We start from the raw sequence: 24882 nt of genomic DNA, 5'->3' as shown, positions 1-24882 counted from the left end.
TTCTCATTGACCTCAGAATTATTATTTATATTCTCTAAAATGACCCTAGTTTAACCCTTTGTGTGTGTGCTCCTCCAGAGAAGGATATTCAGCTGTATGAGCATGGCCAGTACTCTCAGGCTGTGGACATGTTCTCTGAGGTTATCCACTAAAACAGATTGTTTTGTGATGAAGGTCTAAAGTAGCCTCAACAGCACCATGTCAACAGATTTCAGGACTGTTAGCATAAAACAAGATTGAGATCTGAATGTGTTCTTATTTCATTTTAGAATAGATGATAGACAAAACAACCGTTTTCTTAAAAAGGTCTTCTGAATAAGAACGTACCAGTGTTTCAGCCTGCGTGTTGCTGCTGATGTCCACCTGACAGCACTGTAGAGATCACAATGGTGAGTTAGACATCTCTGCATGAGTCAAGAGCCTTCAGAGTAGAGCTTGAGTCTTGCACATAAATAGTATCACCATTGTCCAACACAGAGAGAAAAGTACAAGTAATATCAGGCTGCAAAGGAAAAACAAGCTTTGTGCCGGTAATAAAACCCTATTCAATGCGATTGGTTCCATTGTATGTATTTTGATTGTGGCTGCTATTTTGTGCTCCTGTCCAGGGGGTGGAGCTGGAGAGCACCAGGCTGGTGATCAGGTACCCAGACCACTAGATACAGGGAACCCCTTCCTCTCCTCAGAGGACCAACCCTATAGGCATCAATACATTTCCATTTAAGTCATTTAGCAGACGCTCTTATCCAGAGCGACTTACAAATTGGTGCATTCACCTTATGATATCCAGTGGAACAACCACTTTACAATAGCGCATCTAAATCTATTAAGGGGGGGGGGGGGTTAGAAGGATTACTTTATCCTATCCCAGGTATTCCTTAAAGAGGTGGGGTTTCAGGTGTCTCAGCCTCCCAGTACGCCTCCACAGGGTAAGGACATCTGTAAGTCAAAACATCAACTATCATTTATCAACATATATAAGCATTTATAATGGTTAATTATGAGTTATTCGAAAGTGTTACCAATCATCTCATATAAACTTTGGAAATGTACAAAGTGATGAAAGGAGGGAGCAGGAGCACAAGTGCAGGTGTTTGTCTCTCTCTCTCTCCCAGGACCAGGAGGATGGCTCCCATCAATGGTGACGAGTGTTTCTTCTGGAAGACCACCGGCTGTTTCTATGGTGACAAGTGTCGCTTCAAACACAAGCCGGACCAGAGAGGAAGAGACAGGAAACCATGTCAACCCTTACCACCCTGACAACCCTGTCCACCACGCAGTGACTGGATAGTAGAGAGGGAGGAGAATGATGAAGATTAGGGAAAAGGATGAGGGACTTTGTCCCTACTTTAAAAGGGAATAGGAGGTTTGGGGGGGTGTCACCCCGTTTGTAGTCCTCTGGCACAGACCACAGATCCCAGACAGAACACTAGACATATATAATGAGCGTGTGAAGTGTCAATCAAAGTGAAGAGGAGTGCAACTCTGATTTCCTTCCCCCTCTCCCTCGGCCTGAGCTGTGAAACATGGAAATGACATCATCATTAGAAATTGAAGGGATCTTTGCCCAGTGAACCTCCTCTATGATGACCATGTTGTAAACACTAAGGGGGCTGACATCTGTTGTATCATGTGTTTAACTGTGTATGCAAGCTCAGCAAAAAAAGAAACGTCCTCTCACTGTCAACTGCGTTTATTTTCAGCAAACTTAACGTGTAAATATTTGTATGAACATAACAAGATTCAACAACAGAGACATAAACTGAACAAGGTCCACAGACATGTGACTAACAGAAATGGTATAATGTGTCCCTGATCAAAGTGGGGGTGAAGATCAAAAGTAACAGTCAGTATCTGGAGTGGCCACCAGCTGCATTAAATACTGCAGTGCATCTCCTCCGCATGGACTGCACCAGACTTTCCAGTTCTTGCTGTGAGATATTACCCCACTCTTCCACCAAGGCACCTGCAAGTTCCCGGACATTTTTGGTGGGAATGGCCCTAGCCCTCACCCTCCGATCCAAAAGGTCCCAGATGTGCTCAATGGGATTGAGATCCGGGCTCTTCGTTGGCCATGGCAGAACACAGACATTCCTGTCTTGCAGGAAATCACACAGAACGAGCAGTATGGCTGGTGGCATTGTCATGCTGGAGGGTCATGTCAGGCTGAGCCTGCAGGAAGGGTACCACATGAGGGAGGAAGTCTTCCCTGTAACGCACAGCTTTGAGAATGCCTGCAATGACAACAAGCTCAGTCCGATGATGCTGTGACACACCGCCCCAGACCATGACGGTCCCTCCACCTCCAAATCGATCCCGCTCCAGAGTACAGGCCTCGGTGTAACACTCATTCCTTCAACGATAAAAGCAAATCCGACCATCACCCCCGGTGAGACAAAACCGCGACTCGTCAGTGAAGAGCCAGTCCTGTCTGGTCCAGCGACGGTGGGTTTGTGCCCATAGGCGACGTTGTTGCCGGTGATGTCTGGTGAGGACCTGCCTTACAACAGGCCTGCAAGCCCTCAGTCCAGCCTCTCTCAGCCTATTGAGGACAGTCTGAGCACTGAAAGAGGGATTGTGCACTCCTGGTGTAACTCGGGCAGTTGTTGTTGCCATCCTGTATCTCTCCCGCAGGTGTGATGTTTGGATGTACCGATCCTGTGCAGGTGTTTTTACACGTGGTCTACCACTGCGAGGACGATCAGCTGTCTGTCCTGTCTCCCTGTAGCGATGTCTTAGGCGTCTCACAGTACGGACATTGCAATTTATTGCCCTGGCCACATCTGCAGTCCTCATGCCTCCTTGCAGCATGCCTAAGGCACGTTTACGCAGATGAGCAGGGACCCTGGGCATCTTTCTTTTGGTGTTTTTCACAGCCAGTAGAAAGGCCTGTTTAGTGTCCTAAGTTTTCATAATGGTGACTTTCGTTGCCTACTGTCTGTAAGTGTCTTAACAATCGTTCCACAGGTGCATGTTCATTAATTGTTTATGGTTCATTGAACAAGCATGGGAAACAGTGTTTAAGCCCTTTACAATGAAGATCTGTGAAGTTATTTGGATTTTTACAAATTATCTTTGAAAGACAGGGTCCTGAAAAGGTTTATTTTTTTGCTGAGCATCTTTCTTTTGGTGTTTTTCACAGCCAGTAGAAAGGCCTCTTTAGTGTCCTAAGTTTTCATAATGGTGACCTTCGTTGCCTACTGTCTGTAAGTGTCTTAACGATCGTTCCACAGGTGCATGTTCATTAATTGTTTATGGTTCATTGAACAGGCATGGGAAACAGTGTTTAATTAAGCCCTTTACAATGAAGATCTGTGAAGTTATTTGGATTTTTACAAATTATCTTTGAAAGACAGGGTCCTGAAAAGGTTTCTTTTTTTGCTGAGTTTATGGTCACATGTCTGAACATGTGACCTAACCCTAACCCTTGTGATGTCACTGCCAGCCTGATGCCATAGGGTGCCTAGTAATTGCCCCTAGAGTGGATAAATAAACGCTATTATTTAATTGAATTACAGTTGAATATGGGGCATGTTCCAGGCAGACTATATTGCAGTCACCTGCCTGCTCTCACAAACATTAGTCCTTTTCCTTTTTACCTAAAGGGGTACTATAATTCAAATTCAAATAGCTAAATGATCCATGGTATGATCACCTTAAAATAATTCCATATGTCAGCTAGTAGAACCCCCCCAAACGGCTTAGACTTTTAGAGGTATAGAAACACAGTGTCAGAGGGAGCAATGTCCAGTGCCTGAACACACAAATCAAATTGTATTTGTCACATGCGCCGAATACAACAGGTGTAGACTTTACTGTGAAATGGTTATTAAATGGTTATTAAGTAACAATGCAGTTGTTTTTATGTAAGAAAATATTCGATTTTTTTTATTATAAAAATGCAACAAAAAATATGAAATCACAATAAAATAACAATAACGAAGCAGCAATAACCAATTACATGAATGATTATTCAATGTCATTTAAAAAGACACGCATCATGTAGACACAATAGGACACAATAATCCCAGACAGACAGACAGACTTAGTTATATACATGTCAGGGTTCACTTTGGATCCATTGCTGTCACGACTACTGCCGAGGGTAGTTCCTGTTCGGGTGGCGCTCGGCGGTCGTCGTCACCGGCCTACTAGCTGCCATTGATCCCCTTTTCGTTTTTCTGTTAGTCATGTCTTTATTAGTTGCACCTGTGTTCTGTTAGTTAATTAGTGATATTATTGTTGCATATCGTGTTGGACTTTGGATTTGTTACGCCCTGTTGTGTTTGGGCATTTTTCCTCTTTGTGGTACTTATTAAATATATATATTGTACCAAACATTTTTCTGCCTCCTGCGCCTGACTCCACACCCACGACGTCCAAGCGTTACTGAAGCCCGCACCAACAACATGGAGTCAGCAGAAGCAGCCACCACTCCTCTACCATCGATGGAAGAACGGGTCCTCCACCACACCACCGTCCTCCATCGGATTGGGTCAGCCATGGACCAGATGATGGAGAGGATGGATCGATGGGAGAGGAGTGGTTTCCTCCCTTCACCTCCGGCTCACCCGACGAGCTCACCTCCTCCACTCCCTTCCCCGTCTGGATCTGGGGCACAGCGTCTTACGCCTCCGAGGGAGTACGATGGAGCAGCGGCAGGGTGCCAGAGATTTCTATTACAACTAGAGTTATACCTGCCGACCGTGAGGCCGACTCCCTCGGGGGAGGAGAGTGTGAGCCTCCTCATCTCCTGCCTGAAGGGTCGAGCATTGGAATGGGCCAACGCTGTTTGGAATGGACCAGATCCATTAAGGAATAACTACCCTGAGTTCACCCGCCGTTTCAGGGCTGTATTCGATCACCCCCCAGAAGGACGAACGGCGGGTGAACGACTGTTCCACCTCAGACAGGAGATGAGGAGCGTGCCAGACTTTGCCCTAGAGTTCAGGACCTTGGCGGCTGGAGCTGGGTGGAACGACAGGGCCCTGATGGACCACTACAGGTGTAGCCTCCGGGAGGACGTCCGCAGGGAGCTAGCGTGTCGGGATACTACACTCTCCCTAGATGAACTCATCGACATGTCTATACGACTGGACAATCTGCTGGCTGCCCGCGGGTGTTCAGTAAGGATCCTGTCAGTTCCATCTCCTAGCCTACCTATGCCCATTCCTATGGAGCTAGGGGGAACTGCGTCAAGTGGAACCGGAGGAGGGCGCCTCTCCTGCACCAATTGTGGTCGCCGAAGACACACGGCCGACCGGTGATGGGGGGGTCCCTCTGGGAGTCGAGAAGGCAGGCAGAACACTCCTCGTTCATCCCAGGTGAGTCAGCACCACACTCACCCAGAATCCTCTGTTGGTCACATGTTTGTCTTAATTTTTTTTCTTGATTTTGCTCCCTTTTTCCCAGCATGCACTAGTCGATTCAGGCACAGCTGGGAACTTTATGGATAGCGGACTCGCCCTTAAGTTAGGAATTCCGCTGGTACCGTTAGATTCCCCTTTCACCGTGCACTCCTTAGATAGCCGACCATTAGGGTCAGGGATGGTCAGGGAGGCCACGGTGCCACTGGACATGGTAACGCAGGGGAATCATAAGGAACAAATTAGTTTTTTTCTTATTGATTCACCTGCGTTTCCAGTGGTGCTGGGGGTGCCCTGGCTAGCCATTCCCAATCCCAAGATTTTGTGGAAACAGGGGATTCTCCAGGGATGGTCAGAGGAGGGTTCAGGTAGGTGTCTGGGTGTTTCCATCGGTGTCACTTTGGTGGAGAGTCCAGACCAGGTTTCCACTGAGCGCATTCCCCCTGAATATGCCGATTTGGCTCTCGCCTTCTGTAAAAAGAAGGCGACTAAATTACCACCTCATCGACAGGAGGAGACGTTGGCTATGGAGACATATGTCACGGAATCTCCGGGGCAGGGGTACATTCGGCCCTCCATTTCACCCGTCTCCTCTAGTTTCTTTTTCGTGAAGAAAAAGGGCAGAGGTTTGCGCCCGTGCATTGATTGTAGAGGTCTCAATTCCATTACAGTGGGGTTCAGTTACCCACTACCTCTAATTGCTATGGCGCGGGAATCATTTCACGGAGCGCAGTTTTTCACGAAACTGGATCTCAGAAGTGTGTATAATTTGCTGCGTATTCGGAAGGGAGACGAGTGGAAAACCGCATTTAGTACCACATCGGGCCACTATGAGTACCTCGTCATGCCGTATGGGTTGAAGAATGCTCCAGCCGTCTTTCAATCTTTTGTCGATGAGATTCTCAGGGACCTGCACAGGCAGGGAGTGATTGTGTATATCGACGACATCTTGATTTACTCCTCCACACGCGCTGAGCATGTGTCTCTAGTACGCAAGGTGCTTGGTAGACTGCTGGAGCATGATCTATACGTCAAGGCTGAGAAGTGTGAGTTCTTCAAAAAAGCCGTCTCCTTTCTGGATTATCGCATTTCATCCTCAGGGATGGTGATGGAGTGTGACCGCGTTAATGCTGTGCGTAATTGGCCGACTCCAACCACAGTGAAGAAAGTGCAGCGGTTTTTGAGTTTTGCCAATTATTACCAGAGGTTTATCCAGGGTTTTGGCCAGGTGGCGGCTCCCATTACCTCACTATTGAAGGGGGAACCGGTGCATTTATGGTGGTCAACAAAGGCGGACAGAGCCTTCAACCAGTTGAAGGCGCTGTTCACTGATGCGCCCGTGTTGGCGCACCCGGACCCCTCTTTGCCGTTCATAGTGGAGGTGGACGCATCTGAGGCTGGGGTGGGTGCCGTTCTATCACAGCGCTCGGGTGCGCCACCGAAACTCCGCCCCTGCGCTTTCTTCTCTAGGAAGCTCAGTCCGGCGCAGCGGAATTATGATGTGGGGGACCGGGAGTTGTTAGCTGTGGTCAAGGCTTTGACTGTGTGGAGACATTGGCTTGAGGGGGCTAGACACCCTTTTCTCATCTGGACTGACCACCGGAACCTGGAGTATATCCGGGCAGCCCGGAGACTGAATCCGCGTCAGGCATGGTGGGCCATGTTTTTCACCCGATTTCAGTTTAGGATTTCATATAGACCAGGCTCCATGAACACCAAGGCTGACGCGCTGTCCCGCCTCTATGACACTGAGCATAGGCCCATCGATCCTACTCCCATCCTTCCAGCTTCTAAGCTGGTAGCACCAGTGGTATGGGAGGTGGACGCGGGCATTGAGCGGGCGTTACAGATGGAGCCTGCGCCTTCTAATTGTCCTACAGGTCGTAAGTATGTTCCGCTTGGTGTCCGTGATCAATTGATTCGATGGGCTCATACGCTACCCTCGTCGGGTCATCCTGGGGTGGCGAGGACAGTGCAAGGCCTTAGGGGGAGGTACTAGTGGCCCACCTTAGCCAAAGACATGAGGTTTTATGTCTCTTCCTGTTCGGTATGCGCCCAGAGCAAGGCTTCTAGGCACCTTCCTAGAGGGAAGTTACAACCCCTCCCCGTTCCACAAAGGCCGTGGTCTCACCTGTCGGTGGACTTTCTTACTGATCTTTCCCCGTCTCAGGGGAATACCACGGTTCTGGTAGTTGTGGATCGGGTTTCTAAGTCCTGCCGTCTCCTCCCATTGCCCGGTCTCCCTACAGCCCTACAGACTGCGGAGGCTCTATTTACCCATGTCTTCCGGCATTACGGGGTGATGGAGGACATCGTTTCTGATTGGGGTCCCCAGTTCACGTCCCGTGTATGGAGGGCGTTTATGGAGCGTCTGGGGGTCTCGGTCAGCTTGACCTCCGGTTATCACCCCGAGAGCAATGGGCAGGTGGAGAGAGTGAACCAGGAGGTGGGTAGGTTTCTGCGGTCGTACTGCCAGGACCGGCCAGGTGAGTGGTCAAGGTACTTACCATGGGCTGAGATGGCGCAAAACTCATTCCGCCACTCATCCACTAACATGTCGCCTTTCCAGTGTGTGTTAGGCTACCAGCCGGTCCTGGCACCATGGCATCAGAGTCAGACCGAGGATCCTGCGGTGGAGGATTGGATGCAGCGCTCCAAGGACACCTGGAGGGCTGTAAAGGAATCCCTGAAACAAGCTGGAGAACAACAGAAGAGGAGCGCTGACCTCCACCACAGTGAGACCCCCATATTCGCACCAGGAGACAGGGTCTGGCTCTGGACCCGAAACCTGCCCCTCCGCTTGCCCTGCCGGAAGCTGGGTCCGCAGCGTGTAGGGCCCTTCAAAGTCCTGAGGAGAATAAACGAGGTGTGTTATAGATTACAACTCCCTTCTTATTATTGTATTAACCCATCGTTTCATGTGTCTCTCCTCAGGCCGGTGGTAACTGGTCCCCTACAAGACGGTGAGGTGCCGGAGGTCCCTCCGCCGCCTCTAGATATCAAGGGGTCCCCGGCGTATACAGTACGCACCATTCTGGACTCAAGATGCCGGGTGGGGGCCTGCAGTACCTCGTGGACTGGGAGGTGCTGGGTGCCGTGGGGGACAAACTGGATCCATCACTGTTAGAGGATTTCCATCGCCTCCATCCGGATCGCCCTGCGCCTCGTCCTCCGGGTCGACCCCGAGGCCGGTGTCGGCGCGCTGCGGGAGCCACGCGTCAGGGGGTGGGGTACTGTCACGACTACTGCCGAGGGTAGTTCCTCTCCCTGTTCGGGTGGCGCTCGGCGGTCGTCGTCACCGGCCTACTAGCTGCCATCGATCCCCTTTTCGTTTTTTTGTTAGTCATGTCTTTATTAGTTGCACCTGTGTTCTGTTAGTTAATTAGTGATATTATTTAAGCCCGCCTCTCCACCTGTTCTGTGTGCGGGCTTGTTACGTGTTTTCACTGTGTTCGTGTTGTGTATCGTGTTGGACTTTGGATTTGTTACGCCCTGTTGTGTTTGGGCATTTTTCCTCTTTTGTGGTACTTATTAAATATCTATATATTGTACCAAACATTTTTCTGCCTCCTGTGCATGACTCCACACCCACGACGTCCAGGCATTACAATTGCTCTGAAGATCAGTGAGCAAAACACATCTCTTTCACACAAGAACACACTGGAAATTCAGAGCAGCTTGCCTTGGCCTTGGCATAATGACAGCTCACTGTTGTCTGTTGTTTATAGCTAGCTAATGTAGATAGCTCAAAGATAGCTAACTAGCTAGCTCACTAGCTAACTATAGGGTCTTGCTGTAATTCAGTGGCAGCTTATCGTATTGTTCACAATCCAGTACATTCAGAGTAGCTGTGTGATGCAAAGAAATGCTTTCTTATCGCTGAATAACAGCAGCTTCATGTAGCTAACAAGCTAGCTGAGCTCACTAATTCACTCAATTCAAACGCCAGTTCAACATAAGTCCCAATAACACAGTATTTTTATGTGCGTGCCTTGTTTATTCTATATGTATTTTTTACATCTTCTACCTTCTATTTTGAATATTTTCATCAGACTAGTAGGGACATATGAAGCCTGGAAGCTGCAGTAATGTTGAGATGTCAGTAGGGAGAGCTCTAGTCTAGAACACTGGAACCAAAGATACTCCCCTTTCATCTGTTCTGGAACCTTCAGTACCAGCTGATATGGAGTGATGGGAATGGGTCACATTTTGTCTCTTGTAAAACATGTAGGCCCACTCCTCAAATAAAGAAATGCAACTACAGTATGCTGACTTTAGACCATTTTCTATTTAGATACAGTAACATCCCTTATGTGACATGCTGTTGCTGCATGTTAATGCCCTGACTAGGCTACTTTAAAATGTGTCAACCACAGAACTCACACTTAGGCTACGTCTGCTTCTACTAATACTTACAGTAGACTACTTCTTGTTTCCACGCAGTGACAGTACGTTGACTAACTGTTCAAGACCTCTCCCCTTCACTTCACTCTGTAAGTACACTTGACGATATCTTGGAATATAGTTTTAGTTTTGATGTTTTTAGCCATACGTCACATGACTTACTGTATCTTTGTACTTGTTGGTTTATATTGAACTGTGTTTTGGTTGTTACATCAGGGCCTATATTCATAAAGTGTCTCAGACGGTCCATTTCATTATGATCTAAAAGGCTAAACTGATCCCAGATCAGCTCTCCCACTCTGATACACTTTGTGAATATGGACCCTGGACAGTGGTTTCATGTGTTTAGTTTAGTTCAGTTAATTAAATTGCATGTTTCAAATATCAGTAGAGTAGAGTATGCCAGTAACACCAAGATGGATTTCTGCCAAAGGGTCCCGGATCTCAATTGAATAGGGTCATTTTCACAGTCAAAGTATAAGAGGGCCAAGTATAACTGTGTGTGCATGTGTGCGTGTGTGTGTGTGTGTGTGTATGTGTGTGTATGTGTGTGTGTATATGTGTGTGTGTGTGTGTGTGTGTGTGTGTGTGTGTGTGTGTGTGTGTGTGTGTGTGTGTGTGTGTGAATATAAATGTATTTTGACATATTAATCTGATTTTTGGATATACAGTGACAACCAAAATTATTGATTGATTGAAATACTGAGCTATATTGTGTGCTACAAAAGATGTTGTTTCACATGAAGACTTGAGCATGCTATTTTAAGAGTTCTCAGAGCAACAGAGTGACAGTAAGAGTAAGAGTGATTGAGTGGATGCTTCGTAAAAGCTTTAGGAGTAGTATTAACATAAGACACAGAGATGGTGGGTTGTGTTTAGGAGTAGTATTAACCTCTCTAGGGTATGTGGGACGAACTTGTCCCACCTACGTAACAGCCACTGAAATCCAGTGGCGCGATTTTTGAATCGTTAGAAATACTATTACTTCAATTTCTCAAACATATGACTATTTTACAGCTATTTAAAGACAAGAATCTCCTTAATCTAACCCCACTGTCCGATTTCAAAAAGGCTTTACAACGAAAGCAAAACATTAGATTATGTCAGCAGAGTGCCCAGCCAGAAAAAATCCGACACCCATTTTTCAAGCTAGCATATCATGTCACATAAACCCAAACCACAGCTAAATGCAGCACTAACCTTTGATGATCTTCATCAGATGACACACCTAGGACATTGTGTTATACAATACATGCATGTCTGTTCAATCAAGTTCATATTTATATCAAAAACCAGCTTTTTACATTAGCATGTGACGTTCAGAAAAAGCATAACCCCCGCAAACTTCCGGGGAATTTACTAACAGTTTGCTAAATTACTCACGATAAACGTTCACAAAAAGCATAACAATTATTTTAAGAATTATAGATACATTACTCCTCTATGCACTCGATATGTCCGATTTTAAAATAGCTTTTCGGATGAAGCACATTTTGCAATAATCTAAGTACATAGCCCGGCATTACAGGGCTAGCTATTTAGATACCCACCCAGGTCAGCCTCCACCAAAATCACATTTCCTATAAGAAAAATGTTCTTACCTTGCTTGTTCTTCATCAGAATACACTGCCAGGACTTCTACTTCAATAACAAATGTTGGTTTGGTCCCAAATAATCCATCGTTATATCCAAACAGCGACGTTTTGTTCGTGAGTTCTAGACACTATCAGAATGCTTCTTCACGGTCCCGCGCTTGGCGCATTGGCGTGTCAAAAATGTCTAAATATTCCATTACCGTACTTCGAAGCATGTCAACCGCTGTTTAAAACCAATTTTTATGCCATTTATCTCGTAGATAAGTGATAATATTCCGACCGGGAGTATGCATTGAGCCTAAACAGCCGAATAAAATTTCTCCTCAGGAGCGACTCGTGGACGCGCCTCATTCAAAGGTCCTCTGAGTCGACACTTACAAAAGGTGATAATGTGTTTCAGCCTGAGGCTCCCTCGTAAACCTTCAGTTATTTCCCGGGCTCTGAGAGCCTATTAGAGCCCTGGGAATTGTCACGTTACAGCTAAGATCCTTACTTTTCAATAAAAAGATGCAAGACGCACGACTCCTTGTCAGACAGGGTACTTCCTGCTTGAAACCTTGTCAGGTTTTTGCCTGCCATAGGAGTTCTGTTATACTCACAGACACCATTCAAACAGTTTTAGAAAATTCAGAGTGTTTTCTATCCAAACCTGAACAATAATATGCATATTCTAGCTTCTGAGTTGGTGTAGGAGGCAGTTAAAAATGGGAACATATTTTTTCCAAAATTCTCAATGCTGCCCCCTAGCCCGTAGAGGTTTTAACATGAGACACAGTGATGGTGGGCTGTGTTTAGGAGTAGTATTAACATGAGACACAGTGATGGCGGGATGTGTTTAGGATTTGTATTAACATGAGACACAGTGATGGTGGGTTGTGTTTAGGAGTAGTATTAACATGAGACACAGTGATGGTGGGTTGTGTTTAGGAGTAGTATTAACATGAGACACAGTGACGGTGGGTTGTGTTTAGGAGTAGTATTAACATGAGACACAGTAACGGTGGGTTGTATTTAGGAGTAGTATTAACATGAGACACAGTGATGGTGGGTTGTGTTTAGGAGAGGTATTAACATGAGACAAAGTGATGGTGGGTTGTGTTTAGGAGTTGTATTAACATGAGACACAGTGATGGTGGGTTGTGTTTAGGAGTAGTATTAACATGAGACACAGTGATAGTGGGTTGTGTTTAGGAGTAGTATTAACATGAGACAGTGATGGTGGGTTGTGTTTAGGAGTAGTATTAACATGAGACACAGTGATGGTGGGTTGTGTTTAGGAGTAGTATTGGTACATTAGACGATATATGGATAACAGGCTACATTAGACTATATATGGATAACAGGCTACATTAGACTATATATGGATAACAGGCTACATTAGACTATATATGGATAACAGGCTACATTAGACTATATATGGATAACAGGCTACATTAGACTATATATAGATAACAGGCTACATTAGACTATATATGGATAACAGGCTACATTAGACTATATATGGATAACAGGCTACATTAGACTATATATGGATAACAGGTTATATTAGACTATATATGGATAACAGGCTACATTAGACTATATATAGATAACAGGCTACATTAGACTATATATGGATAACAGGCTACATTAGACTATATATGGATAACAGGCCACATTAGACTATATATGGATAACAGGCTACATTAGACTATATATGGATAACTGGCTACATTAGACTATATATGGATAACTGGCTACATAAGACTATATATGGTTAAAAGGCTACATTAGACTATACATGGATAACAGTCTACATTAGACTATATACGGATAACAGGCTACATTAGACTATATATGGATAACAGGCTACATTAGACTATATAAGGATAACAGGCTACATTAGACTATATATGGATAGCAGGCTACATTAGACTATATATGGATAACAGGCTACATTAGACTATATATGGATAACAGGCTACATTAGACTATATTTGGATAACAGGCTACATTAGACTATATATAGATAACAGGCTACATTAGACTATATATGGATAACAGCTACATTAGACTATATATGGATAACAGGCTACATTAGACTATATATGGATAACAGGCTACATTAGACTATACAGTATATGGACAGCAGCAGTCAATACAGCAGGCTATGGTGATGATGATACTGATTCCTCTGCTAACTAATGCTACTACCAGTTCTGTACACAAGGGTCAACAGTGTAACATAGTATGATAGTGGTATGTTGTAATACTACTGACATCAGTGTTTGTGTTATTAAATGTGACTTTGTCAAGTAGCCAGTGTTGTTTCACCATTTTATCTGATGTATTGTCAGTTTGTTATGTTGTTATTAGCCCAACATTATTGAGGACATTATTATTAGGATGGTGCAGTAATGTTGAGTCCAGTAGGGAGAGCTCTAGTCTAGATCACTGGAACAGACAAGCTAATGTCTTAAAGAGGAAGGAAAGGACAGTTCTGTATCAACTACTTGTGTTCTGACTACTATAAATATGTATCAACCACAGAACTGACACTTACTAACAGTTCCCACTCACTACCAGTCAGTTGACTCACTGTGCAAGACCTCTCCTCTTCACTTCACTCTGTAAGTACTCTTGACAATATCTGGAAATATAGTTTTTGGTTAATTGTTTTTAGTTATAAGTCGTATACTTGAGGGTAATGTATCATTTTACTTCTTGTTATGTTTTGAGCTGTGTTTTGGTTGTTACTTCAGGGTCAGTATTCATAAAGTGTCTCAGTGTAGGAGTGTTGATCTACAGAGTGATGAGAGGACTAACCAGGGTAAAAAAGACATGTAAACAAACATTGTAACACTGCAGTGTGTGTGTGTACGTGTACTGGCCTGTGTGTGGGTGTGAATGACACAGTGGATTTATCTGCGGGCCCTTCAGGACCAGACTGATAGGGAGTAGGGTTGACATCTATACTGTGTAGGATGTGTGTTCTTTTCTACATCCATAACAACCAGCTCTCTAGACTTTGATACATTCTCCATGGGCCTTATTGGCCTTCCTACAGATGGTGTCTGTGTGTGTGTGTGTGTGCGTGTGCGTGTGCGTGTGCGTGTGCGTGTGCGAGTGCGTGTGCATGTGTGTGTTTGAGTCACTTCAACACCTCCCTATGCAACTGGATCCTGGACTTCCTGACGGGCCGCCCCCAGTTGGTGAGGGTAGGTAGCAACACATCTGCCACGCTGATCCTCAACACGGGAGCTCCACAGGGGTGCGTGCTCAGTCCCCTCCTGTACTCCCTGTTCACCCACGACTGCATGGCCAGGCATGACTCCAACACCATCATTAAGTTTGCAGACGACACAACAGTGGTAGGCCTGATCAATGACAACGACGAGATAGCCTATAGGGAGGAGGTCAGAGACCTGGCAGGGTGGTGCCGGAATAACAACCGGTCCCTCAACGTAACCAAGACTAAGGAGATTATTGTGGACTACAGGAAAAGGAGGACTGAGCACGCCCCCATTCTCATCGATGGGGCTGTAGTGGAGCAGGTTGAGAGCTTCAAGTTCCTTGGTGTCCACATCACCAACAAACTAACATGATCCAAACACACCAAGACAGTCGTGAAGAGGACACGACAAAGCCTATTCCCCCTCAGGAAACTAAAAAGATTTGGCATGGGTCCTGATATCCTCAAAAGGTTCTACAGCTGCAACATCGAGAGCATCCTGACTGGTTGCATCACTGCCTGGTATGGCAATTGCTCGGCCTCTGACCACAAGGCACTACAGAGGGTAGTGCGTACGGCCCAGTACATCACTGGGGTTAAGCTGGCGGTGTCAGAGGAAGGCCCTAAAAATTGTCAAAGACTCCAGCTACCCCAGTCATAGACTTCTCTCTACTACCGCATGGCAAGCGGTACCGGAGCGCCAATTCCAGGACAAAAAGGCTTCTCAACAGTTTTTACCTCTAAGCCATAACACTCCTGAACAGGTAATCAAATGGCTACCCGGACTATTTGCATTGTGTGCACCCCCCCCCCAACCCCCACAACCCCTCTTTTTACGCTGCTGCTGCTCTCTGTTTATCATATATGCATAGTCACTTTAACTATACATTCATGTACATACTACCTCAATTGGGCCGACCAACCAGTGCTCCCGCACATTGGCTAACCGGGCTATCTGCATTTTGGGGATCTGAGAATTAACATCTTCACAACAATCTATGTTGAAATATTTGTTTACATTACTACAGATCTGTTCAATAAGTTATTGTTGTTTATGATGTTGATGACTTTATTGTATTCATTAGGAAATAGTTTTTGCATCATACAGCATATCATGTTAAATAGACAGACGTAGACAGACATGCAACACATCGTATAGGATCGCATGGAGTACCGTGGGAATAAGGAGAATAACTGCACCCTGAGAATCACAGACCTGAGAGAGGAGGATTCAGCATCATATTACTTCTCATTTACAACAGGCTCATGGAAATCTGGCTCAGCTGTCACTCTGTCACAGGTTCTGTAATCTGACATAAAGAGTATAGTTACCACTTCTAATATTTATTACATTTTCAATGAGAACCTTGGGATGGTGCTGATTGACAGATGTTCTCCATTGTTGTTTCATAACTACAGATCTAAAGGTGACTGGGGGAATGTGGACAAGAGGGGAGTATTGGAAGACACTGACCTGTAGCACCACCTGTACTCTGACTGACAAGCCCACCTACATCTGGTACAAGAACGGACACAAAGTAAAGGAGGACACTTCCAGCCTGCACTCAGACTACTTTAGTGATGCAGACAGTTACTCCTGTACTGTAAAAGGCAATGAGGATCTCCACTCTCCTGTATTGTGTCAGTGTGGATTAAACCCTGACAAGGCCTGTAAGCAGAAAAGTTGATCATTTTTTAAATGCTCAGCAACTTCCATTTACATTTACCTTTGAAGTAAAATACAATATTTCACCTTCCCTAAAGTGTAAATTACTATTGATTTATTCTTGGACAGAAACATTTAGAAAATAACGAGAAATGAAAAAACATTATGTTTCAGGCATTCAGAGTCAGCTCTGCAACAGAGTGACTTACACCAAGAGGAGAATCTGTGTCTTGAAGGGGTCAACAGTGAACATATCCTGTACTACTGTTGGTTATGATACCGTCAAATCATCACTCTGGTTTAGTTCTAAACAGAGTGCTAGGTGGAGGGATAAGTTGATCCCTGAGGACCGAACCACAGACCCAGGGTATGCAGGTCATGTGGAGTATGCTGGAGAGAAGGAGAGAGGTCGCTCCATCCTGAGAATCACAGATCTGAGAGAGTAGGACTCAGCTGAGTACAAGTTCATATTCAACACACAGACATCAAGATGGGGATACAGCTTCCCTGGAACAACTCTGACTGTCACAGGTAACACTGAACAAAGGATCATGTTTACACAGAGATTTCTTTTTCATATTTAATTATTTGTTTGTTATCCATAATACTTGATTGGTTTAATTATGTTATTGTCTTGCCACTGTGACAGAGGGAGAGAGTGTGACACTGACCTGTAGCACCACCTGTACACTGACTGACAACCCCACCTATATCTGGTACAAGAAAGGACACAAAGTAAAGGAGGACACTTCCAGCCTGTACTCAGACTACTTTAGTGATGCAGACAGTTACTCCTGTGCTGTAAAAGGCCATGAGGATCTCCACTCTCCTGTATTGTGTCAGTGTGGACTTATTTATAAACATTTCATATGAATACAATGTTGTTTAAGGTTGTGAAATGAATGTAAATAATTAAAGGTGTTCTATTGTCTTTTTGTATTTCAGGTCAGAACTGTTGGAGTGTGACTTACACCCATCAGAGTATCTGTACCTTGAAGGGGTCAACAGTGGACATATCCTGCTCTTACACATATCCCAGTTATCATGAGATCGAAACAGCTTTCTGGTTTACTAAATGGTCTGGTATGGAGGCTGAAGATCTGAACTCGGTGCCAGGGTATGAGGGTCATATAGAGTACCTTGGAGATAAGGAGAGTAACTGTACCCTGAGAATCACAGACCTGAGATTGAGTGACTCTGCTGGGTACAGGTTCAGGTTCATAACATCTGGAGGAATGTTTTCTGGCTCACCTGTCTCCCTGACTGTCACAGGTAATCTGTCACACATCTCACATCTATGACACATATCTAGATAGCTGTAATGTGAGTGTGGTTTTGTATGTATGCTAATGCATATGATGTGTGTGCTTCAGTGTATAATGTGATTTTAGCTGTGCTTTTGTATGTATGCTAATGAGAATGTTGTATTTTAATCTGTTTAAATTGATTCTTTTGAACCCAGGACTTCCTGGAAAACAGTGGAAATTATTACAGAGTTGACTATCCTGACTAAATAATTCAAATTCATTAAATTAATGACTGTAATTACCTTTTTAAGGGCAGCTATACAGACCCAATGTTATAGCCGTGTGTGTAGGTGGCAGGGAAGTCAGGCACAGGAGAAACCAACTTGGTTAAACTGGAGTAGTTTTATTACCAAAAAACGAACTCCAAAACCAACATACAAATTAACATGGTTAAAAATAACTCATCGAATACCGATACAACACGAGTACATAACATACAAACAATCACTGACAAGGACATGAGGGCAAACAGAGGGTTAAATACACAACATGTAATGAATGGGATTGGAACCAGGTGTGTAGGAAGACCAGACAAAACCAATGGAAAATGAAAAACTGATCAATGAAGACCGGTGACGTCGACCGCCGAGCACCACCTGAACAAGGAGGGGCATCGACTTCGGCAGAAGTCATGACACACAAAGGAGGAGAATAATGATGTGTTTCCTTTTACTCTAGATGTGTGACTCCCAATCAGCAACAACACTCTACAGCTGTGCCTGATTGGAAGCCACACGGCCAAAATCAACGAAACAAACCAACTTAGAAAAATGCACATAGAACACCCACCCAATGTAACACCCTGGCCTAACCAAAATAACGAACAAAAACCCCTCTCTATGGCCAGGGCGTTACAGTATCCCCCCCCCCCAAAGGTGCGGACTCCGGCCGCAAAACCTGACTCTGAAGGGGAGGGTCCGGGTGGGCCTTCTATGGCGGCGGCTCAGGTGCGGGACGTGGCCTCCGCTCCACCCTCGGCGTCGCCCACTTAGGTAGCGCCCCTGGCCGCGCCGGAGGACTGGTGGGCGACCCTGGCTGCGCCCAGCTGGCGGGCGACCCTGGCTGCGCCCAGCTGGCGGGCGATTCTGGTTGCGCCCGGCTGGCGGGCGACCCTGACTGCGCCCGGCTGGCGGGCGGCGATGGCTGCGCCCGGCTGGCGGGCGATTCTGGCTGCGCCCGGCTGGTGGGCGACCCTGGCTGCGCCCAGCTGGCGGGCGATTCTGGTTGCGCCCGGCTGGCGGGCGACCCTGACTGCGCCCGGCTGGCGGGCGGCGATGGCTGCGCCCGGCTGGAGGGCGATTCTGGCTGCGCCCGGCTGGTGGGCGACCCTGGCTGCGCCCAGCTGGCGGGCGATTCTGGTTGCGCCCGGCTGGCGGGCGACCCTGGCTGCGCCCGGCTGGCGGGCGGCGATGGCTGCGCCCGGCTGGCGGGCGATTCTGGCTGCGCCCGGCTGGTGGGCGGCGATGGCTGCGCCCGGCTGGTGGGCGGCGATGGCTGCACCCGGCTGGCGGCCAACCCTGGCTGCGCCCGGCTGGCGGGCGGCGATGGCTGCGCCCGGCTGGCGGGCGGCTCTGATGGCTCCGGACAGGCGGGCGGCTCTGGCGGCTCCGGACAGGCGGGCGGCTCTGGCGGCTCCGGAAAGGCGGGCGGCTCTGGCGGCTCCGGACTGGCGGGCGGCTCTGGCGGCTCCAGACTGGCGGGCGGCTCTGACGACTCCGGACTGGCGGGCGGCTCTGTCGGCTCCGGAAAGGCGGGCGGCTCTGGCGGCTCCGGACTGGCGGGCGGCTCTGGCGGCTCCGGACTGGCGGGCGGCTCTGACGGCTCCGGACTGGCGGGCGGCTCTGACGGCTCCGGACTGGCGGGCGGCTCTGACGGCTCCGGACTGGCGGGCGGCTCTGACGGCTCCGGACTGGCGGGCGGCACTGGCGGCTCCGGACTGGCGGGCGGCTCTGGCGGCTCCGGACTGGCGGGCGGCTCTGGCGGCTCCGTACTGGCGGGCGGCTCTGGCGGCTCCGAACTGGCGGGCGGCTCTGGCGTCTTCGGACTGGCAGGCGGCTCTGGCGGCTCTGGCCCAGGATTCATCAGGCTGGGGTGACATGAAGTAGGCCTGACTCTGGGCGCAGGCACTGGACTCTCCAGGCTGGGGAGACCCACTGGAGGCCTGGTCCGTGGAGGTGACACAGGAGACACCAGGATGGGGAGACCCACTGGAGGCCTGGTCCGTGGAGGCGGCACAGGAGAGACAGGATGGGGAGACCCACTGAAGGCCTGGTCCGTGGAGGCGGCACAGGAGAGACCAGGATGGGGAGACCCACTGGAGGCCTGGTCTGAGGAGGAGGCACAGGATAAACCAGGCTGTGGGGGAGCACTGGAGTTCTGGTACGTAGGCTCTTTACCCACACTCCAGGCTGAATGCCCACTTTGGCCCGGCACGGGCGGAGCGCAGGCATTGGGCGAACTGGGCCCTCCCAGCACTCTGGAGACACAGTGCGCAGAGCCGGTGCAGGGTAACCTGGACCGGATAGGCACACCGGAGACAAGACGCTCTGAGCTGGCACAACCCGTCCTGGCTCAATGCCTGCACTCACATGGCACTTGCGGGGGGCTGGCCTATAGCGCACCAGGCTATGAACGCGTACCGGGGACACCGTGCGCTTTACCGCATATCACGGTGTCTGACCAGTACTGCGCTGCCTCCTGTAAGCACGGGGAGTTGGCTCAGGTCTACCGCCTGACTCCGCCAATCTCCCCGTGTGCCCCCGCAAAAAATGTTTTTGGGGCTGCCTCTCGTGTCTGTTGCGCTCCCTTTCCTCATACCAGCGCCTCTCAGCTATCGCTGCCTCGATCTCCCACTGCGGGCGGCGATACTCCCCAGCTTGAGCCCATGGTCCCTTTCCGTCCATTAATTCTTCCCATCTCCAGGAATCCTGAACGTTCCTCTCCATCTTCTCCAAAGTCCATGAGTCCATATTACTTTCCTTCTCCTGGTGCCTCTCCTTCCTCCGCTGCTTGGTCCGTTTTTGGTGGGTAATTCTGTAACGGCTGTCTTCGTCGTCAGACAAAACAGAGAAGTTATCATCTGAGAAAGTGGACCAATACGCAGCGGAGTTAGTGTTCATCATTGAAGTTTAATTTACTAAAGAACACTACACAAAACAAAACAAGAAAACCGACAGCCAAACAGTCTTGTCAGGTGCAAAACACTAAACAGAAACAATTACCCACAAAACCCCAACGGAAAAACAGGCACTTATGTGTGTCTCCCAATCAGCAACAACAGTCTACAGCTGTACCTGATTGGAAGCCACACGGCCAAAATCAACGAAACAAACCAACATAGAAAAATGCACATAGAATGCCCACCCAATGTAACACCCTGGCCTAACCAAAATAACGAACAAAAACCCCTCTCTATGGCCAGGGCGTTACACTATGACATGTCTATAATGAAGGAAAGATGTGATGTGATGAGGGTTTTAAGGAACGGTTCTGGTTCCAAATGGCACCCTATTCCCTATTTATTTCACTACTGGTCTAAAGTAGTGCACTATAAGGGAGTAGGGTGCCATTTGGGACTCACTTTCAGTTTAACATCTGTTTCTTTCTCCAGGCCCATGGTGGCACAAGCAGCTGAGGAGGACCGCTCTGTTCTCTACAGTACAATCAACAAACTCAAAACAAACCTCACAACAAACCAGAACCAAGAAGACCTGATCACAACAAACCCAGAACCATGACCACCTGAACACAACAAAACCAGAACCAAGAAGACCTGAACACAACAAACCCAGAACCAAGAAGATCTGAACACAACAAACCCAGAACCAAGAAGATCTGAACACAACAAACCCAGAACCAAGAAGACGTGAACACAACAAACCCAGAACCAAGAAGAACTGAAAACAACAAACCCAGAACCAAGAAGACCTTGTATATCTGAACCCGTATATTCAAACTAAGTGGAATAATTAAGCAATAAGGTCAGAGGCGGTGTGATATATTGGCCAATATACTATACCACGGCTAATGACTGTTCTTCTGCACAACACAATGCAGAGTGCCTGGATACAGCCCCTAGCCGTGGTATATTGACCATATACTACAAACCCAAAGGCCTTATTGCTATTATAAACTGGTGACCAACATATATAGAAAAGTAAACAAGTATTTTTGTGTCATACAAGTGGTATATTGTCTGATATACAGTACATACGCTGAAATGCTTATTCAGCCAATCAGCATCCAGGACACAAACTATCTGGTTTATAATAGTATCTAATAATATACAGTGCATTAGGAAAGTATTCAGACCCCTTGACTTTTTAGTAATGTTATCTTAATGTTATTCTGGTGTGTTCAGTGACATCGTCTGTTAGGGGCTTCTTCTTTTCTGGAATAGTTGTCTTTCACACCTCACTGAGTGATGCTTAGGCCCTTTCTGTGGTTTCCATTCACACTCAGCAAGTAGAGTACGGAAACAAAGTGTGGACAAACGCTGTTAGTGTGAGCAAATGGGTCTGTAATGTATAATCACTATAATGTGTGATTGTGTTTCAGTGTTACTGGGTCAGTATGGCTGAAGTATGATGTACACCATCTGTACCTTGAAGGGGTCAACAGTGGAGCTGTCCTGCTCTTACACATATCCCAGAGGTTATACAGTCACAACAACCTTCTGGTTTACCAACCTTTATACCGTGACTCTGAGTGATGACCCAGACTACAAAGGTCGTGTGACGTACCCTAGCGACATGAAAAATGGCCACACTCTGACAATCAGAGACCTGAGAGAGAGTGACTCAGCTACGTACAAGTTCAGATTATTAACAGATCAGACTGGAGTTCTAGTTCTTCTTGTCTAGGTGCTGTCCTAACATAATCTAATGCTATGCTTTCGCCGTAAAGCCTTTTTGAAATCGGACAGTGTGGTTGGATTAACGAGAAGATTATCTTTACAATGGTGTATAATACTTGTATGTGTGAGAAATTTGAATTATGAGATTTTTGTTGTTTTGAATTTTGCGCTCTGCTATTTCACTGGCTGTTGGCGAGGTGGGACGCTACCGTCCCACATGTCTTAGAGAGGTATTAAGACAACAAAAGGGTTAAATAGATAGACGTAGACAGACATGCAACACATCACACACATTACATACATAGTACAATAGACTGACAGACAGTAATAAGTGATTGTTGTTGTTGATGATGTTGTTTATAATGATGACTTTATTGTATCCATTAGGAAATAGTTTTTGCATCATACATCATGTCATCTTAAATAGACAGACGTAGACAGACATGCAACACGTCACACACATTACATACATAGTGCAATAGACTTACAGACAGACAGTATTCACATAGACAACCATATAGCACAATACAACACAACACTATGAGCCTGGTTCATTTTCAGTAATGAGGCCCTGTACCCCATTTACAGTTTCTACTTCAATGTATCAGGTGGAGTTATTCACCAGCTATAGAGTGACTTGTTGTTTATGTTTCTAAGACTGCAGGGTGGGAGATGCAACAATGGCCTTGAGAACAGCAGGAAGTGTGTTGGTGGTCTTTCTCTGGTCTGTAGCAGGTATGGTCTCATTCATAACTGTTTTAGTAACGTTATCTTAATGTTATTCTGGTGTGTTCAGTGACATAGTCTGTTAGGGGCTTCTTCTTTTCTGGAATAGTTGTCTTTCACACCTCACTGAGTGATGCTTAGGCCCTTTCTGTGGTTTCCATTCACACTCAGCAAGTAGAGTACGGAAACAAAGTGTGTGTCACGTCCTGACCAGCAGAGGGAGTAGTGGTTTAATATTTCGGTTAGGACGTGACAGAGGGATGTTTGTTTTGTATGGTGGTGGTTTTTGTGTGTGTTGTGAGGGGTGTTTGATTTATGTGTTCCTGGGTTTTGGATGTATGTTCTAGGTTGTATGTTCTAGGTTGTATTGCTGCATTTTTGTCTAGTTAGGTTTGTTTTTCTATGTATAGTTAATTGGGGTTGGACTCCCAATTGAAGGCAGGTGTGTTGTTGCCTTTGATTGGGAGTCCTATATAAAGGGGTGTGTTTGTCTTTGTGTTTTGTGGGTAGTTGTTTTTGCACTACGTTTTGTTAGCCTGCAAAACTGTTCCTGTCGTGTTTCTGTATTTTCTTGTTTTTTTCGTGTTCACGTATTTAATAAATGGTATGTTGAGCACGCAACCCGCTGCGCCTTGGTCCATTCCTGACGACACCTGTGACAGTGTGGACAAACGCTGTTAGTGTGAGCAAATGGGTCTGTAATGTATAATCACTATAATGTGTGATTGTGTTTCAGTGTTACTGGGTCAGTGTGGCTGAAGTGTGATGTACACCATCTGTACCTTGAAGGGGTCAACAGTGGATCTGTCCTGCTCTTACACATATCCCAGAGGTCATACAGTCACAACAACCTTCTGGTTTACCAAACTTTATACCGTGAGTCTGAGTGATGACCCAGACTACAAAGCTTGTGTGACGTATCGTAAGGATGAAGTAAATGGACACAACCTGACAATCACAGTCCTGAGAGAGAGAGACTCAGCTACGTACAAATTCAGATTTATAACAGATCAGACTGGAGGGAAATATACTGGAAGTCCTGGAGTCACTCTGTCAGTAACAGGTACAGTAACATTCTATATACTGGCTATCCTGTAGTCTCTCTGTCTGTAACAGGTACAGTAACATTCTATATACTGGTGATCCTGTAGTCTCTCTGTCTGTAACAGGTACAGTAACATTCTATATACTGGTGATCCTGGAGTCTCTCTGTCTGTAACAGGTACAGTAACATTCTATATACTGGTGATCCTGGAGTCTCTCTGTCTGTAACAGGTACAGTAACATTCTATATACTGGTGATCCTGGAGTCTCTCTGTCTGTAACAGGGACAGTAACATTCTATATACTGGTGATCCTAGAGTCACTCTGTCTGTCACAGGGACAGTTACATTCAATAAAGCTAAACTGTTGAATTCCATTTAGTTATGGGCATTTGTCTTGGTTTGTGTTTACATCTGTATAACATAGGATTTCTTCCATCAGTGTATTAGAGTGAAAACTCAGTGATAAAGGGATTTACAGTGATATTGTTTTTTAGTCACACTTTATTTGGATAATCTGGATAGATGCTCTACAGATGGTCATGATATCAACAAACTACCTGTTGATAAGTAACAGCTTTTTCTTTTTTACTGTGTTACAATAGTCTCTTTCTACTATTTTCACTGTTACCTTGACACAGCTCTCTCTCCACAGAGTGTCCATCCTGACCCTAACTGTGACACACACACCACTGAAAATGAGGACCAG

General features: G+C 46.5%; 1 protein-coding gene across 1 annotated transcript in view; it reads left to right on the top strand.

The window, feature by feature from the left end:
• Window positions 1-21925, top strand: part of LOC115177898 (uncharacterized) — a 33026-nt gene extending 11101 nt beyond the window's left edge. The window contains exons 7-8 of the mRNA XM_029738893.1: window positions 17188-17446; window positions 21910-21925. Of these exons, the coding sequence (XP_029594753.1) occupies window positions 17188-17446; window positions 21910-21925 (275 nt within the window). The remainder of the gene's footprint in view (window positions 1-17187; window positions 17447-21909) is intronic.
• Window positions 21926-24882: the final 2957 nt, after the last annotated feature.

This window comes from Salmo trutta, chromosome 38, assembly GCF_901001165.1.
Source record: "Salmo trutta chromosome 38, fSalTru1.1, whole genome shotgun sequence".
Lineage (NCBI taxonomy): Eukaryota > Metazoa > Chordata > Actinopteri > Salmoniformes > Salmonidae > Salmo > Salmo trutta.
Note: the sequence above shows the minus strand (reverse complement) of the source record. Positions and strands in the feature narration are given on the sequence as shown.